The following is an 18,388-nucleotide window of genomic DNA, read 5'->3' on the forward strand; positions in this document are numbered from 1 at the left end:
TTTTTACACAAAATTTGAATGCATCACCTTTAGTTTTATAATGATTAAACAAGTCCTGACAGACATCTCGTCGGTGGTCCTTTTGTTCCTGCGTGATCATTTGTAGAACCCACCTAGCCCACACTTTGCTGGGGATGACAACATTGTTCCTAGTGCGCTGACATCCACATTCAATTCTGCATGCATTTCATTCACCGTTATCCACCAATCATTATAGATGAGTTGGTTAGAATTCATAGTGTTTTCTGGGGTGCTAGCTACGCATGGTAGGTAACCTCTTAAGTTCTGAGATATTATGTTGAACAAAGATGGCGGCGTAGTTCAGATCAGTAACCAAGATGGCGGCGTAGTTCAGATCAGTAACCAAGATGGCGGCGAAGAATTAAATGCGGTCCGTGACGTAGCATATGGCGAACTGATTGAATCCAAAATTCGACGATTTTTATAATAATTTTGCGACATTTTGATTGGTTGTTTAGCACAGCCATTGGTTATAAAAATGATTGGCGAATCGATTTGTCTCATACCCCCCATCACAAGTCAAAAACATTTTACAGGTGTCTGGAGCACGCTTTTGTTGCATAGGAGATGATATTATGTGGCACTATCGCCTCCCCAGGAGGGTTACTTGGTTGAGAAACGTCTTGGGAACGCAACCAGTTCCCCAGGGTATAAACGATATCCAACGATATCTAACCGACAGGCACATGTTGGAAACATCAACAAAAACATGTCGATATGCCGTCGGCTATAACTGTCTGGCATGGGTCACATCTTGTGTGGTCATTGCAGGCATGTTCCCATCGTCTGCATTAATGGCATGCTGAAATCGAACACTTGTATAAAAATAGCGACAAATGCATTTTTATAAAAATATATGTAATTTATTTAACAGTTAACAAGTAGGAAGCATATTTAGTCGACCCATTGTGTGCACATCGTCCGCGTATGTTTTAAAACAATGAAATTATATTTCATTTCTCTCTTTCAATGAAGAAAGAGAGAGAAAGGGAGTGAAAGAGAGAAATAGAGAAGGAGAGAGAGAGAGAGAAAGACATAAAAAAGAGAGAAGATATATTCATACAGGTTAAAAATTGTTTTGTTTTCGAATGTCTGTTCTCCTGGTTTGACCTTTCAAATTGTAAGGTCTTATCTCGTTTGATTCAATATTATAAACAACTGTCATTCTTGGCTTAAGTCATCACAGAACATTTTCAAAATCACAAACACCTGTTTTACACAATTGCACCGCACAAGTTAAGCAAAAGGTTCATTAATGTAGAAGCCGCTAACTCCCACAAAAGGGGCTAGCCATTGTGCCACATTAGAGAGAGAGAGAGAGAGAGACGGATGGTGACATTCATATTGATGAGGGGAAGATACATTTTAACAGATATTACAGAGGGGGAGAGAAGACATTTCCACCTTTTACAGTTCTGTGGATGTTCCTTCTTTTAACATATATTAGAGTGGAGAGAGATTGATCAGTTCTTTAACACCGGAGGGGACAGTCATTACTTAGATGGAGAGGGGGGACACATTACTTAGATGAGTTATACACAAAGTTCATTATAAAGATGAGTGGGAACAATGTTCATATAAATGATTTCACATTACCTTCAATTTGGTAGAAAGACGACACGAAGACGTTACATTACAAAAATATGAGATGTTCTTTTATTCCATTTGACTGGTCGAAATGATGATCACATCCAGGAATTCAAAGTTGTTTCTACATGCTTAAAACTTTTCCTTCGCTTCTAAAGGGGGATCCTCCTGATTCGATCCGGACTCAACTCTGGACTCTGTCTCTCTCTGTCTAACTCATCTTCGACTCTAGCTCCTATATTGAGAATTCATTTCTGCCATGACATCATACATGTGTCAAAAAACATGATCGACCCACGTGGCCTGAACATGCATGGTTCACACATGTTCCCAAACCATTTCTGCAGACAAAGAATTCTTACTAACCTATTTTTTGACCTAGCTTATTTTTCAATATGTTTTTAATTTGCTATTGTTCGTTATTTTCTAGCTGACCTTATTTTAATTCAGTTTTCATAAAAAGAATTGAACAATTAAATTCTTTTTACAACAACATATCTAAACTATTTTATGTGAAACTGAACAATGCGAAATTCCATTTCTGAATCTATTTCTGAACCTTGCTTACAAGGTTCGAATCTCGGTCTATCCTAATCTCATTTTCACTTATCTAATTTTTTTCTTACTTACAAGAAAAGGGCTCTTTTCTTGTAACAGCTTTATCACTCAAATCTCTGTAACCACTCTGAAATCAATGAACCCATCTCCTAACTGTGCTAACATCAACTGCATCAACTTTGTAAACGTTCAACACATATTGGTATATGTTGATTAGTTCAATCTTTCTACATGGAGGAATAAGGTTTTGCGTCAGGGAAGCTAAACGACAACACGTGCCGAGAATGTGCCATGAGGGATTTTATATCTCTGCCGGGAAAGATGATTTACAAAAATAAAAATGTCAGAACCATCTAGCAGTTTTCGAGAAAAATGGGATGGATTGAAAGAAAAAACAGACATTTTATGTGATCTTCTTTGGTTAATCTAGTGCTGATGAAGAAAACTCTGAAACTATATAAAACATATGTTAAAATAAAATAATATATAAATTAATATAAAATATTAATATTATATTAATATAAAATTATAATAAATAAATTTATTATTTGTAAATACAGCAGAGTATTATTGCGACAGGATACACGTTGTTAGAATACATATAAAAACTAAAAGAATAACATGGTAAAAAGTATAAATGTATGTTTGTAGAAGATCGATGGTGTCACACACATACATATAAAAACTAAAAGAATAACATGGTAAAAAGTATAAATGTATGTTTGTAGAAGATCGATGGTGTCACACACATCCAGTATATTTACAAAATCTGTTGTATTCTGTGTTTTGTTTTGTTTTGTTTTTATTTTACTTTTTATGCTTTTGAGCCACTGCCCCCTCCCAGAAGTCACCAATATGTGGGAAACGACGACACATCCAGAATCAGAGAAGAAGATAAAGCAAAAAAAAAAAATCCATGGCAGAAAAGGTTGGGGTTGGTGATGTCACGCGAACAGTGCAGCACTGTCGTGGTACTCATATGGAGTCCGTCTCTGGTTTGGATTCTGTCTCGCTTTCCGTGAACAAATCTAGCTTGCAGTAGAGACACATCAACAAGTTGTAGCCGCGCAGGTCAGATGCGGGAATAAAAGGCTTCAAACATTTTTCGCACTAGAAGAGGAACAAAAAAATAAAGAATCTATTATATGAAGGGCAAATTTAAAAAAAATTTTTTTATTACATTTTCACCCCAGACAAGGCACATTGCCACTTTGATGTAGGGGGCTACTATTAGGGACACAGGTTACAGGGGTACTAGGTGGGGAGTTGGGCAGCAAGATGTTGGTTCGCGTTACACTTGAACTTCTGCATGTCAGTACAGTTGGGGAAGCAGGAACCTGGAAGGGAATTCCAAAGTTCAGTGGTTCTGGGGAAGAAACTACTGGAGTTGAAGGCTCTCTTACATCTAGGTATCTCTACTGTGAAGGGGTGAGATTTTACTGCTTGTCGGGTTTGTCGGGGGTATTTATGTAGAGGGGGTACAAGTGCTTGCATTTAGTCAGAACATTCACCTTTGAAATACTTGTAAAACAGGCAGAGGGATGCTACATTACGTCGATGGGACAGAGGCTGAAGCTTGGATGACAGTTCAGGACCTATTACGTTGGTGACTCTCTTTTGAACCTTGTCTAGGAGTGAGAAACTAGTAGCAGATGCATCGTCTCAAATATGACAACAATACTCCATACATGGGCGAATGGTGGCCTTATAGAGATACAGGATACTTTCGGGCGTTAGTAGCTTTCTAGCACGGTAGAGAGAGCCTACCTTTTTCGCAACGGTCCTGGCAATGTTTTCAATGTAATTGTTCCAACTCATGTTTCCTGTGAACCTTAGGCCGAGGAGTTTAAAAGATGTGCTTTCAGATAAAGAGTCTTTAGCCATTGCTATTGGCGGTAGAGAAGGTTTCTTGTAGTTATTGAAGGAAACAAGTTTAGTCTTGGCAGCATTGAATGTGACCATCCATTTTTGTCCCCATTCCATTACAGATTGGAGGTCATCCTCTAGTGTTTCTGCCATTTCTTTAGATATGTGTACATTTGTTTTCCTGTTGTGTCTGTTATAGAGCATGGTGTCATCAACATATATATACCCATCTCACAGACAATTTTGTCAGGGAGGTCATTTATGTCTGTATGTATATGAGTTTATATGTCCAGCTAAAATAAAAAAATAAATCACCACAAAAAAAAATCACAAAGAGCGCCTTAAAACTCTCAGGTTAAATAATAAGCGATAGCTTGTTGATATTAATGACCCTCAAGGGATTTCCAGCCGATTTTGAACCATTTTCAACTGTTATAACGCAAAATGATAAACCCATAAATTTCAGTGAATTTAAAGTAGCATTGCGCACTGCGCAGTTACGAAGAGACAAATCGGATGCTCATGGACAATAATACCTCCAGCAATATTATGAAGTTCAAAAACAGACACCACCAAATTACGCACCTCACCACAATGTTTTCCCCAAAAGTAATTTTCCCAAGAAAAAGAATAAAATTATCTGCTATAATTGTGGACGACCCAACCACAAAAGTTTCCAATGTCAATATAAAAGCTCCAAAATGGACTCCATAAAAAACGTGGAGAACTTTGATAAAAAACATACATTTCTATTCACATGTAACTTTGACAATAACACAAACGGTAAAAATCTCCTTGTAGACTATAGCACATGTTATCACCAAAGAATCTGATTTTATTAAGTTTGATTCAAACTTTAATCCACAAGTCATTTTGTCGAACTTGCCGATGATAGTCAAATAAATGAAAAGAGGCGATGCTAAAATATCCCTAAAAATAATAAAGGCGAAATTTGTTAACTTTATTCTAAAAAATACTCTCTTATACCTACATTTAAGCAAGATATATTTTCCGTGCAATTAAACAAGGCATGAATATAAAGTTTGGCCAAAACAAGTCAAAATTGATATATCCCAATGGAACTGTATTTGACATTAATGAAAATGGCCAAATATATTATTTAAAAAGTATGGTTCCCTCAAAAACTGCCTGTCACGACTTGGAAACCTGGCATAAAATTCTAGGGCACTGCAATACAGCTGATATTAAAAAATTACCAAATGTAGTCGAAGGCATGAAAATAATGCCTTCAGACAATCTCCCAAATTGTGATGTCTGTGCACAGGGGAAAATGACAAAATATATAAGCCGAACGCCAGACACAAAAGCTACGAAAATTCTCTCACTTGTGCATTGTTACTTAGCAGGTCCGATCAGCCTGATGGGGAAAAATAATCTAAAACTCAAAAAGAGAAGTATGGACAGTCAAAATCAAACCAAAAAAAAAAAAAAAAAAAATTGTAAATTGTCCCGGGTACGACGTTAAACTGCAACCATTTCTACCTTACTAACCAAAGTAGCCAACTAACATAAGGTTTCCAGTTTTTGTTATAAAAAAAAAAAAGTCACTTGTTAAACCTTTTCTTTTTAAATTTCCTATTTGTCAAATAATTCCTTCTTGCATCTTTTTTTTATGGCAAACATTCGTTAAAAAAATAATAAAATAAAATAAAAAATGCATGAAAATAATACCTTCAGACAATCTCCCAAATTGTGATGTGTGTGCACAGAGGAAAATGACAAAATAATAAGAAAAACGCCAGACAAAAAGGCCACGAAAATTCTCTCACTTGTACATTGTGACTTGGCAGGTCCGATCAGCTCAATGGGAAGAAATAATCTAAGGTACGTTTTGAACTTTATTGATGATTTTTCCAGTTTAATTATGGTTTATTTTCTAAAAAAACAAATCCGACACTATCCTCGCCACTAAGAAATATTTAGCTGATATTGCCCTGTACGGCTCGGTAAAATGTATTCGCTCAGACAATGGGACTGAATTTACTAGTAAAGACTTTGAACTTCTATTAATTAACCACCGTATTAAACGAGATATCTGCGCCGTATTTCCCCTTTCAAAATGGCACCGCTGAAAGGACATGGCGAACGCTTTTTGAGATGGCGAGATGTCTACTTATCGAATCGAAATTAGTGCATAGTTTATGGAGGTACGCTTTAATGGCAGCAGCATATATCAGAAATAGATCGTTCAATAAGAGGCTAGGAAAAACGCTGTATGCAGTGTTTTTCGGTGTAAAACCTAAAATGAACAGAATGCATCTATTTGGTTCTAATTGTTTTGCATATTTAATCTACTTTCCAACCCAAAATGCCATAAAAAGGGTTAGATGTGTTAAATTCAATGATACATTAAATTTAAAAAATGGCGATCCAGTGGAGGAAAAACGTGAAATATTACCTAGCATCTTAATCGATCACAATGAAAATATTAATAATGACGAACTTCTGATGAAAATATTAGCCAGACACGTTGATACCCAATAAGGGAGTGAAAAAGGCCAGACTTCTTACAAATTGAAAAGATACAATATTACATCGTGGATTACTGTTACTTGTTGAACAGCTCACCGGAAAGTTATAATGAGGCGATTAATTCAGAAAATCACCAAGAATGGGAACAAGCTATGATATCCAAATTGAAAGCTTTATCTGAAAATAACACATGAAATAGTGGCAAAACCAACAGATAAAAATATAATTTCTTCACACTGGGTTTTTTCCAAAAAAAATCACAGCTTCTAGCAGTGAAACTTTTAAAGCAAGATTTGTTGCAAAAGGTTTTTCATAAATTTCTGGAGTGGAATATTTTGCAACATTTTCACCAACGACAAATTTAACGACAATTAGAATTTTATTACAATTTGCCGCTCAATACAATTTAAAAATACATCAAATGTAAAAAAAATGCTTATTTAAATGCTCCCATTGACTGTGAAATCTACATTTACCCTCCAGAGGGATTTAAGATGAAAAATAAAAATTGAGTGTGGAAATTAAATAAATCGTTATATGGACTTAAACAAAGTGCACACAATTGGAATTTAACACTCCATAATTATTTAATAGAACACGAATTCAAGCAATGTCCTGTAGATGCGTGCATCTCTACCAACAAGGCCATTAGTCGCATACTCTCGTGTAATGAATGAATATGTGAATATAGGATTGACATGAAATTCTTAAAGATAAACTAAAATGACCGAAAAATGGGCTGAAATGACTTAAATAAATAAAAAGTAAATGACTTAGAATGACTTTAATGAACTTAAGGATGAATTGAGTGACCTTAAGAATGACTTGAATGCTTAAAAAATAACTGAAAGCCTTCAAAAACAACTTGAATGATCTGGAGAATGACTTGAATGGCTTTGAGACTGACTGGTTGTAAAGTGGGTGATCATTTTACATTAAATTAATACAGAAAATGATCAAAACATTAAAAATGATCATCGAAATCATTGGTGTCATACCCCCCATCAACATTTCACAAATTTTTGCATTTCATAAACTGAGCTTGATATTTAAAAAAAATATTTTTTTTTAATTATATTTTTACCCCAAACAAGGCACATTGCCACTTTGGTGTAGGGGGCTACTATCAGGGGCAACAACTACTCGGGTACTATGTAGGGATTTGGGCAGCAAGATGTTGGTTCACGTTACACTTGAACTTCTGCATGTCAGTACAGTTGGGGAAGCAGGGACCTAGAATGGAATTCCAGAGTCTAGCGGTTCTGGGGAAGAAACTCCAGGAGTAGAAAGATCTTTTACATCTAGGGATCTCTACTGTGTGGGGGTGGGATTTAGCTGCCTGTCGGGTTTGTCGAGGATGTCTACATCATGGGGGTACAAGTGTCTGCAGTTCGCCAGAGCAGTCACCATTAAAAAATACTTGCAGAACAGGCAGAGAGATGCAACATTTCGTCGATGGGACAGAGGCTGAAGCTTAGATGCCAGTTCAGGGCTTATCGGATTGGCGACTCTCTTTTGAACCTTGTCTAAGAGTGAGAGACTAGTAGCACATGCACCAGCCCAAATATGACAACAATACTCCATACATGGGCGAATGGTGGCCTTATAGAGATACAGGAAACTTTCGGGTGTTAGTAGTTTTCTAGCATGGTAGAGAGAGCCTACCTTCTTCGCAGCGGCCCTGGCAATGCCTTCAATGTAATTGTTCCAACTCATGTTTCCTGTGAACGTTAGGCCAAGCAGTTTGAAAGATGTACTCTCAAATAGGGAGTCACTGGCCATTGCTATTGGTGGAAGAGAAAGTTTCTTGTAGTTATTGAAGGAAACAAGTTTAGTCTTGGCAGCATTGAATGTGACCATCCATTTTTATCCCAATTCCACTAGAGATTGGAGGTCATCCTCTAGTGTTTTTGCCATTTCTGTAGATATGTGTTCATTTTTTTTTCCTGTTGTGACTGTTATAGAGTGTGGTGTCATGAGCATATATACCCATCTCAGAGGCAATTTTCTCAGGGAGGTCATTTATGGATATTAGGAACAATAGAGATCCAAGGATAGACCCTTGAGGAACTCCCGCATTTATATCATATTGTTTAGATGTACGACTGTCGAGGAAAACCTGGATTTTTCTCTCATGCCATACCCTGTCAAAAGCCTTAGATATATCTAGAGCTACCACTCTGCCCTCCCTCGCTTTGTCCAGTGAATGGTATATACATTCAGAGATTACAGTGAGGATGTCTGCTGTGGAACGAGCTTGTCTAAATCCATATTGTTAGTCAGTCAGAAGTTTAGCATCTGTAAGATGATGGACTAGAGCATGGTTAATTATGGTCTCAAATAATTTGGCGAAAAGTGGGAGGCTAATGGGCGATAATTTACTGGGTCAGTTCTTTCGCCAGAATTCTTGAATACTGGCACTACAGAAGCAGTTTTCCAACAGCCCGGAAAGCAAGATTCATTAAGGCATTTGTTGTAGAGTTTGAAGAGAACTGGGGCTACTTCGGTTGAACACTTTTTTAATAGCACAGCTGGGATGAGATCAGGTCCACATGCTTTTGAAGTGTCAAGGTTTTTTATGATAGCATGCACCTGAGCAGGGGTGATTTATTACCCATAGTGCTTGAAAAAAGTGTTTTTATGACAACAACAAAAAAAATCCTCCACCCTCTGCGACAGATGGCGGCATACTGAATGTAAGCAATGGACAGTTGCAATGTGAAGGTATCTGGCATCTACCCAGATACTGAACTAATGTGTACAAGGTGTGTTTGAATCTATTCCAACTGTATTTATGCTGTTATATTCATTTGTAAGATTGAACAAATTAGTTCAAGCAGGTCATAAAGGGTTAATGAGTTGTGTGTGAAGACCATTACAATGCAGCTTGTTGGAAACGTGGACATGAGCCACATTGAATAATGACCATATTGAAGGAATTTCAATAATTTTCAATTATGACATATTCATTTACCACCATAATCTATATATTTATAAAAGTGAGAATGTGCGTGTGTGTGTTTGTGAAGACAACTCTCAACCTTAATTGTTGATCGACAGACTTGAAATTTGGTATATAGGGTATTCAGGTACGTCAAAAACTTTTAAATCGGTTTTTATCTGAAAAAAGGGTTGCTAAGGGATCAAAATCGAAAAATTGGTACTTGAAGGTCATCGGATTTTTATCTGTTTGTCAAGTATTTCATGACCGCACATGAGCAAATCGTTCACATGACAGCTGCTTCAAGTAGGTTTGAAAACATTTTTTAAAGAACGTGTCAAGCAGGCCTAATGGTTATTGTACTTGACTCACTAACTTTAGGTTTTGGTTTCAATATCAGCTCGAGTATTTTTACTTACAAGAAATGAACTGTTTAGAAAAAAAAAAATAATACTTACATGTACATGTCTCAATTTCTTTTTGTGATTTTTTTTTACTTAATTTTTTTTTAAGGAATTTAACGTTATGTTTAATACCTGGCAATGCTGGGTACATCTGCTAGTATATAATAGTTCTCAATGTTATTTATCTTTATAGCAGAAGGGAGACCCCATCATCATCTTGTGATACCACATAGTCTTCTGCTCAACAACATCATTGTCCTCAATATTGTTTCTATGGCCTTCATCTCCTTTGTCGTCTTGTAGCAGCCGACACTCGCTACAAACAGGCAAAAGCTAATTCTCTCGACTCGAGATTTGAAATCCATTTTCTCCCTGGCTTGTCCAATCACAAGCCAGCTCTCTATCACGTGACATAGTATATAAAAAGTGAAATCTGAAACTCTCAACCCACTTTGATCCTGACCTTGCCTGGGAGCAGACTTTGGCCTCAGGCAGAACGTGAGTACAACAAGCTCTTCAAACTCACCTCTATTTCCATGTACCCACACAAACTTTAAGAACTGCTCTCGTCGATACAACTCACACTCACCTACGACAACACGCAAACACACTGAAGTCTTTACCCTTTCTTTCTCCTTTAACCGGCTTCCTTTGTACCAACGGCTACTAGCTATAAACACATGTAAACGAACTGACCTATTCTCTCCTTCAACCAGCCGGCATGATATTAATTCTATCTTTACTCAGAAACATTTCAACCTACTAATCCGTTCCTCATCTACTAACGCTATTAACGTTAGGTTTTACTCCGTTCTCTTTGCGGTACGGGTTCGAACCTGTCTTCCTACTATCGCTTTTTTCTTTTGCTCAGCATACACATCCAAACACCCGGGCAAGCCGGGAACACATACTAGTATATATATATATATATATATATATATAACAAATAAATTAATAAATGAATTAATAGCACCAAAGGAATGTAATAAATAACAGAAAAATAAAAAGTACAAAACTCTTAAAAGTAAAATAGTTTTACAATAATTATTACATTTTTACAGCATATAGCAATGAAAAAACACGCAGATTGGTAAGAAATTTTTATAGCATGTAATACAGTCTAAAGCAAATAATAAGTGCCCTCTTAACAAGAAATAATAATAATAAGTTTTGTTTACAAATCCCCCAAACATTTATTTATAGGCAACAGTGGAGTATCCTTCGAAAAACATTAATATTATATTTTTCACAGAAGTGCTACGTAGATTTCTTGGAAATTTTCCAACGAAGGACTTCGAATTAATGATATTTAAAAATAATGTCTAAAATAATTTTAATAGTTTAAAGACTTAGATTGGTATAAAGAACACAACCATTTTTTATTTAGTATTCTTCTAAAATGTTATTAGAATATATATAAGATATGAAGACTGCAGACAACTAATAACATAACACATTTTTGGCAGGAGACCCACTTTTGGGGGGTCCGGGGATTGCGATGTGCTGGCAATTTCCGTAGTTGTGGGTTTTCTGTGTTAGTGAATCGCACCCTATCTGCGACGGTTACTGTTGTTCACGTGGACGCTTATGGAAGGTTGGTAGTGGTCGATGTTGCCGTTAAAAGCGGCGAGTTCCGGATCGTAACAGTTTATGCGCTTAATGTCCGCAGCGAGAGTGTTTCCTTTATTCGGCAAGTGAAGGTGATTCGCTCTTTGGGTCCGGAGCGAGTAGCGTTAATGGGGGACTGGAATGCTGGAGGGGTTAGGGGATCGGAGTGGTGTGATAACAGCCTGTCGAATTAATGATATTTAAAAATAATGTCTGAAATAATTTTAATAGTTTAAAGACTTAGATTGGTATTAAGAAGACAACCATTTTTTAATTAGTATTCTTCTAAAATGTTATTAGAATATATATAAGATATGAAGACCGCAGACAACTAATAACATAACACATTTTAATATAAACGTTGTTTCATTTCTAGTTGTGTTCTCATCATCTCTGGTGGCTGCTGGGTCCTCTTGTCAAAACTTGGATCTACATAAATGATCTCCCAAAACACATATTAAAATCTTTCGTTGACATCTATGCTGATGACACGACTATCTATGGCAACACATCAAAGGCCGTAAATGATGATGTTCTCTCTGATTCTCTCTCCTCTGATCTTGAGCGCGTGGTACAGTGGGGGAAGAGGTGGCTGGTTACCTTTAATGCATCTAAGACCTAGCTCTTATCTCTACATCATCAACGCTCTGATCCCATCTGGCATCAATTGAAATGGATGGCTCTCGTCTAGGCGAGGCTCCATGTTTTGACAAGCTTCTGAGTTTGACCTTTACTCCTGATCTTAAATGGAACACATACATCAAGTCTGTTGCCAAGGTCGCTGGGAAAATGGTGGGATCCTTCTACCACTCCAGAAGATATCTCACTAATGATGCAATTCTCTATCTATATAAAAGCCAAGTATGTCCAAGGATAGAGTACTGCTGCCACATCTGAGCAGGAGCTGCTAAAACAGCCTATCCTGCCTTGACAGAGTACAAAATAGACTTTGTGGCTTGGTGGGGGATGTCCTTTTCTCTTCCCTGCAACCTCTTTCCCACAGAAGAGATGTAGCAAGCCTATATTTGTTCTATCGTTATTTCCATGGCAAGTGCTCATCTGAGCTCCATTCTCTGGTCCCCCCTCGCCAATCTTTTTCAAAAAGCACCCGACTAGCTGAAACCACCGTCAATAATTTTCCCCACTCCTTATCTATGCCTAAATCAAAACGTAGATTCCATGAACAAAGCCTCTTTCTTAGAACTGCACGCCTGTGGAACTCTGTTCCGCTTGCCTGTTCCCCTCCAGACTTCAACCTGGATGTCTTCAAGTCCAACACAAACAAATTCCTGATGAACCGCCCCCTTAAGTAATGACACTTTATCAATTCTCCAATAGTATTACTACACTATCCCATTGATTACTGTACACACAATAATCCTTATCTCTGAGTGGCCCTTGGGTCTTGATAAGTGGTGACCTCCATGTAACAAAAAAAAAAAAGAGCATGAGTTATACAATGGCACATCTCCAATTTCGCTAGTTGAACATAGTGTCACTTTCAGACATAATAGAAGACTCCTATTGCTTTTGGAATTTGTACACAATTGACCAACTAGTTGATGCTCTGCAACAAAAAAAGAAAACTAGTTTTCATCAAACGGAAATGGAATCATGTCGTCTTTTCTAGGGCGACAATTTTATCATTCCACCTTGTATAACACTACAGCCCGAAGACAACCTTGGGAAACATTAAATAACAGTTCTTCAGGCATGACCCGGCTCCAAGTCAAAACCTGTTTTCAACTGTCATCAAAGGTTAGAAATTCAATATTGTCTAAACATATTGATATTTATGTCTGGCCTTTTGTCCTAGTCATGACCACATCTTGATTAACTATCCTGTTTTAGCTGACCTTTGTGAACCTTGATTCCTAACACTTTGTGGGAGGTGGTATACTCATAGAACTATATTATGCAAAGTCTGAGTACATTTGGTCATTTAACGTTACCTGCATCACTCTTGGAGCCTGCTTTACTCGAGGGTTGGTCACTTGAATCTTATGGATATTTTGAATGTCCCACATTCGAATGGTCCGATCCTGAATGGAATAATAATAAACCAGGAGTCAAAATCACGCCACTCTGGTGAACGCACAGCTCCACCAATTCTTAATAGTAAAAAAAATTAAAATTGAAGGAAAAGACATGGTTACAATCATTTATATATATATATATATATATATATATATATATATATATATATATATATACACACACACACATATATATGTATATATATATATATACATAGTAATTTATAAAATATATATGGCAATTAAGCTACACTGAATATTCTGTGTTTCATCCACTCTAGGACTCTTCAGGCTTAAGCCTGAAGACTCTTCAGACTGAAGACTCAGGCTTAAGCCTGAAGAGTCCTAGAGTGGATGAAACGCGGAATATTCAGTGTAGCTTAATCGACATATATATTTCATAAATTACTAACTAGCTCTACTTACGTATTGAGCAATTTTGAAGTAAATACTTAAAGTTTACGCATAAATCTATACTTTCGTATATTAATTCTATGTGAGTAAATTAAGTAGTTATATATGTATATATAGATAAATATACAGTAGAACCCCGGGATACGGCATAATAAAATTAGTAACAAAATACAGTACAGTATATAATACACATGTATATAATCAAATAACATTATAAATAACACCGTAAGGTGAGGCAAATACTGTAACCAGGGGCAGGAAAAGCATTGTATTCCACTTCGTCACCTGAAAAAAAAAATATTCTAGGGCTGCCGTATCCTGGGGTTTTACTGTATAAATAATTATATCAGTCCCTTTAAGAAAATCCATTTCTTATCGTTGAGCACTTTCAGTTGAAATAAAAAGTTGGTCAATTTAGATCTTACAGGTGAGAATTGTCTGAAGATAGCGGTTTCAATCCTACCCAAAGCCGGCCAGAGGCTTACTTAGCCAAAACATGGTGAGACGAAAACGACTATGGAAGGCAGTAATTGCAGTGGACGCAGTCAGGAGATTCAGAGTTCGTATCCTGTTGCGGTTACCACTTGAGAAGGTCAGAGGAATAGTTGGCCGAAACGTTGTGAAACAACTAAGAAAAAATGAGGGTAATAGTCCGCAATGAATAAAAATTAATAAATAATACTCATCTAAATAATGAACAAGTTAGAAAAGCATTTCATCCAAACAAAATGTTTTTACTATAGGCCTTAAAAATAAAGGTACAAGATTCAATTTGAAATTTATTTATCTTCAAAGTGCACTTTTACACATTTTACAAAGTAAGGTATTAAATTTTTATACCTTACTTTGTAAGATTTATAAAAGTGCACTTTGAAGATAAATAAATTTCAAATTGAATCTTGTACCTTCATTTTTAAAGTCTATAGTAAAAACATTTTGTTTAACAATTTTCATGCCTTGGATGAAATGCTTTTCTAACTTGTATCGTATCTTTTTAAGATTATATTTTATTTAATTTATTAATTTGGATTTAAAAAAAGATGAATGTGATTTTGTATGTATTTATAAAAACTCTCCTACTCTCTGTTTCAGATTGTATTTCTCCTCACACCACAACTCATTTTTGCAACCCCCTCTTTTTATTATTACAGGTCTGAATATTCTCTGTTTCAGTTTGTAATTCTCCTCACACCAACACTCTTTTTTGCAACTCCCTCTTTGTCGCACATGTCTGAATAGTGAGAAAATCTGAATTTTTTTAACAAAAACTTTAAAATAATATTTTTAGATTAAATTTTTTTAAACTTCTTTCAGAATAGAAAATCTTTACAAGTTAATAACGAATATACTTCATATAGGTTTCATTAAAAATATTCAGTAGATAACGAAAATAATAGAGATAAAAATTTCAAAAGGAGTGTATAACTGGTTATGCTCAATAGTAGTCCTCGCTAGCGAAAGACTTTGTTATTGTTATTCTATTATTATTATTATTATTATTTAAAACATTTCACACGAGGACTAATTCCAATTAAATAATAATTTAGCTCTTGTGTGCAGATCACTCTGACAGACGTTGAAAAACATTTAAATAATAAATGTTTAAATTTCAACAGTATTTCTCATGGTTAACGGTAGCCTAATGGAATAGGTCCTTGCTAATGAAGCCAGAGATTGCTTCTGTTACCGGGTTTGAGTCTATCTGTTACCGGTGTTAATCGTGACACCCTGCACTGATGATTCCCGAAAGGATGAAACACTAGTGTCTGTAGGTATTTAATAATTATTATAGTAAATAATTATCAATATATATATATATATATATATATATATATATATATATATATATATATATATATATATATATATATATTTTGAGTGTTTCAAATGAGTGGCTGCAAGTGATGTGGCCGTACCAATTAAGACAACATTAAATATTATTACATAACGTACTTACTTTCGAACAAGACATGACACATTTTAGGAAATTCTTTTTAATATAAATTTTTACAACTGATTTAGATGATTATCCTGTCGAGTTATGCCTCAGTAAAACCTGGATTCTCAGTTTTAGTCAAACATATAATGAAAAAATTACAGGCGAAAACAAATACGGGAGCAATTGTAACGGGCCACATCCTATAAGGAAAACATATTGTAAATTACAGAATTATATAAAAGCCAACACAAATTCATGTATTGTAACAAAATCGTCTGAGCTCGAATCTGTGGTTCATTCCTACCGGACTTTCCCCTACTTTCTGTGCCTAAATCTAAACGCAGATTCCATAAACAAAGCTTCTTTTCTAGAACTGCCCGCCTGCAGAACACTGTTCTGCTGGCCTGCTTCCTGACCGACTATAATATCATAACCTTCAAGCCCAATGTAAACAAGTTCTTGTTCAACCGTCCCCTTAAATAATGAAATTCTACTCAACTTACACCATTAATTATTACTACACCACCACCTTACATTCATTAACCCTTATCCTTGAGTGGCTTTCAGACCTTGATAAGTGGTGACTTCCTTGTAAATATTAGGTTGCCCCAAAAGTTTCTAAACACTTATGAAAAATTGAATTTTTATGCAATTTTTTATTATTTCTTGCATCCTATTGTTATAGTGATCTTCACCTTTATATTCTATATTATTTATATTTTATTATATTTTATATTCTATATTATTTATATTTTATTATATTTTATATTCTATATTATTTATATTTTATTATATTTTATATTCTATATTATTTATATTTTATTATATTTTATATTCTATATTATTTATATTTTATTATATTTTATATTCTATATTATTTATATTTTATTATATTTTATATTCTATATTATTTATATTTTATTATATTTTATATTCTATATTATTTATATTTTATTATATTTTATATTCTATATTATTTATATTTTATTATATTTTATATTCTATATTATTTATATTTTATTATATTTTATATTCTATATCATTTATATTTTATTATATTTTAAATTCTATATTATTTATATTTTATTATATTTTATATTCTATATTATTTATATTTTATTATATTTTATATTCTATATTATTTATATTTTATTATATTTTATATTCTATATTATTTATATTTTATTATATTTTATATTCTATATTATTTATATTTTATTATATTTTATATTCTATATTATTTATATTTTATTATATTTTATATTCTATATCATTTATATTTTATTATATTTTAAATTCTATATTATTTATATTTTATTATATTTTATATTCTATATTATTTATATTTTATTATATTTTATATTCTATATCATTTATATTTTATTATATTTTATATTCTATATTATTTATATTTTATTATATTTTATATTCTATATTATTTATATTTTATTATATTTTATATTCTATATTATTTATATTTTATTATATTTTATATTCTATATCATTTATATTTTATTATATTTTATATTCTATATTATTTATATTTTATTATATTTTATATTCTATATTATTTATATTTTATTATATTTTATATTCTATATCATTTATATTTTATTATATTTTAAATTCTATATTATTTATATTTTATTATATTTTATATTCTATATTATTTATATTTTATTATATTTTATATTCTATATTATTTATATTTTATTATATTTTATATTCTATATTATTTATATTTTATTATATTTTATATTCTATATTATTTATATTTTATTATATTTTATATTCTATATTATTTATATTTTATTATATTTTATATTCTATATTATTTATATTTTATTATATTTTATATTCTATATTATTTATATTTTATTATATTTTATATTCTATATTATTTATATTTTATTATATTTTATATTCTATATCATTTATATTTTATTATATTTTAAATTCTATATTATTTATATTTTATTATATTTTATATTCTATATTATTTATATTTTATTATATTTTATATTCTATATTATTTATATTTTATTATATTTTATATTGTATATTATTTATATTTTATTATATTTTATATTCTATATTATTTATATTTTATTATATTTTATATTCTATATTATTTATATTTTATTATATTTTATATTCTATATTATTTATATTTTATTATATTTTATATTCTATATTATTTATATTTTATTATATTTTATATTCTATATTATTTATATTTTATTATATTTTATATTCTATATTATTTATATTTTATTATATTTTATATTCTATATTATTTATATTTTATTATATTTTATATTCTATATTATTTATATTTTATTATATTTTATATTCTATATTATTTATATTTTATTATATTTTATATTCTATATTATTTATATTTTATTATATTTTATATTCTATATTATTTATATTTTATTATATTTTATATTCTATATTATTTATATTTTATTATATTTTATATTCTATATTATTTATATTTTATTATATTTTATATTCT

The 18,388-nt window shown here is 32.7% G+C and overlaps 1 protein-coding gene across 2 annotated transcripts in view; it reads right to left on the reverse strand.

Moving 5' to 3' along the window:
* Positions 1-858: 858 nt before the first annotated feature.
* The window catches only part of LOC145268818 (pre-mRNA-processing factor 19-like), a 65,713-nt gene continuing 48,183 nt past the window's right edge, over positions 859-18,388 (reverse strand). Inside the window, exons 10-11 of one of the 2 annotated variants that reach the window (XM_080124457.1) lie at positions 13,431-13,520; positions 859-3,276 (exon numbers count right to left, since the gene is read on the reverse strand). In XM_080124457.1, the coding sequence (XP_079980583.1) occupies positions 3,142-3,276; positions 13,431-13,520 (225 nt within the window). In that variant the 3' untranslated portion in view covers positions 859-3,141. The remainder of the gene's footprint in view (positions 3,277-13,430; positions 13,521-18,388) is intronic. The other variant, XM_080124458.1, reaches the window with a different exon arrangement.

This window comes from Euprymna scolopes, chromosome 44 (genome assembly GCF_053919585.1).
Source record: "Euprymna scolopes isolate OS-2025 chromosome 44, ASM5391958v1, whole genome shotgun sequence".
NCBI lineage: Eukaryota > Metazoa > Mollusca > Cephalopoda > Sepiida > Sepiolidae > Euprymna > Euprymna scolopes.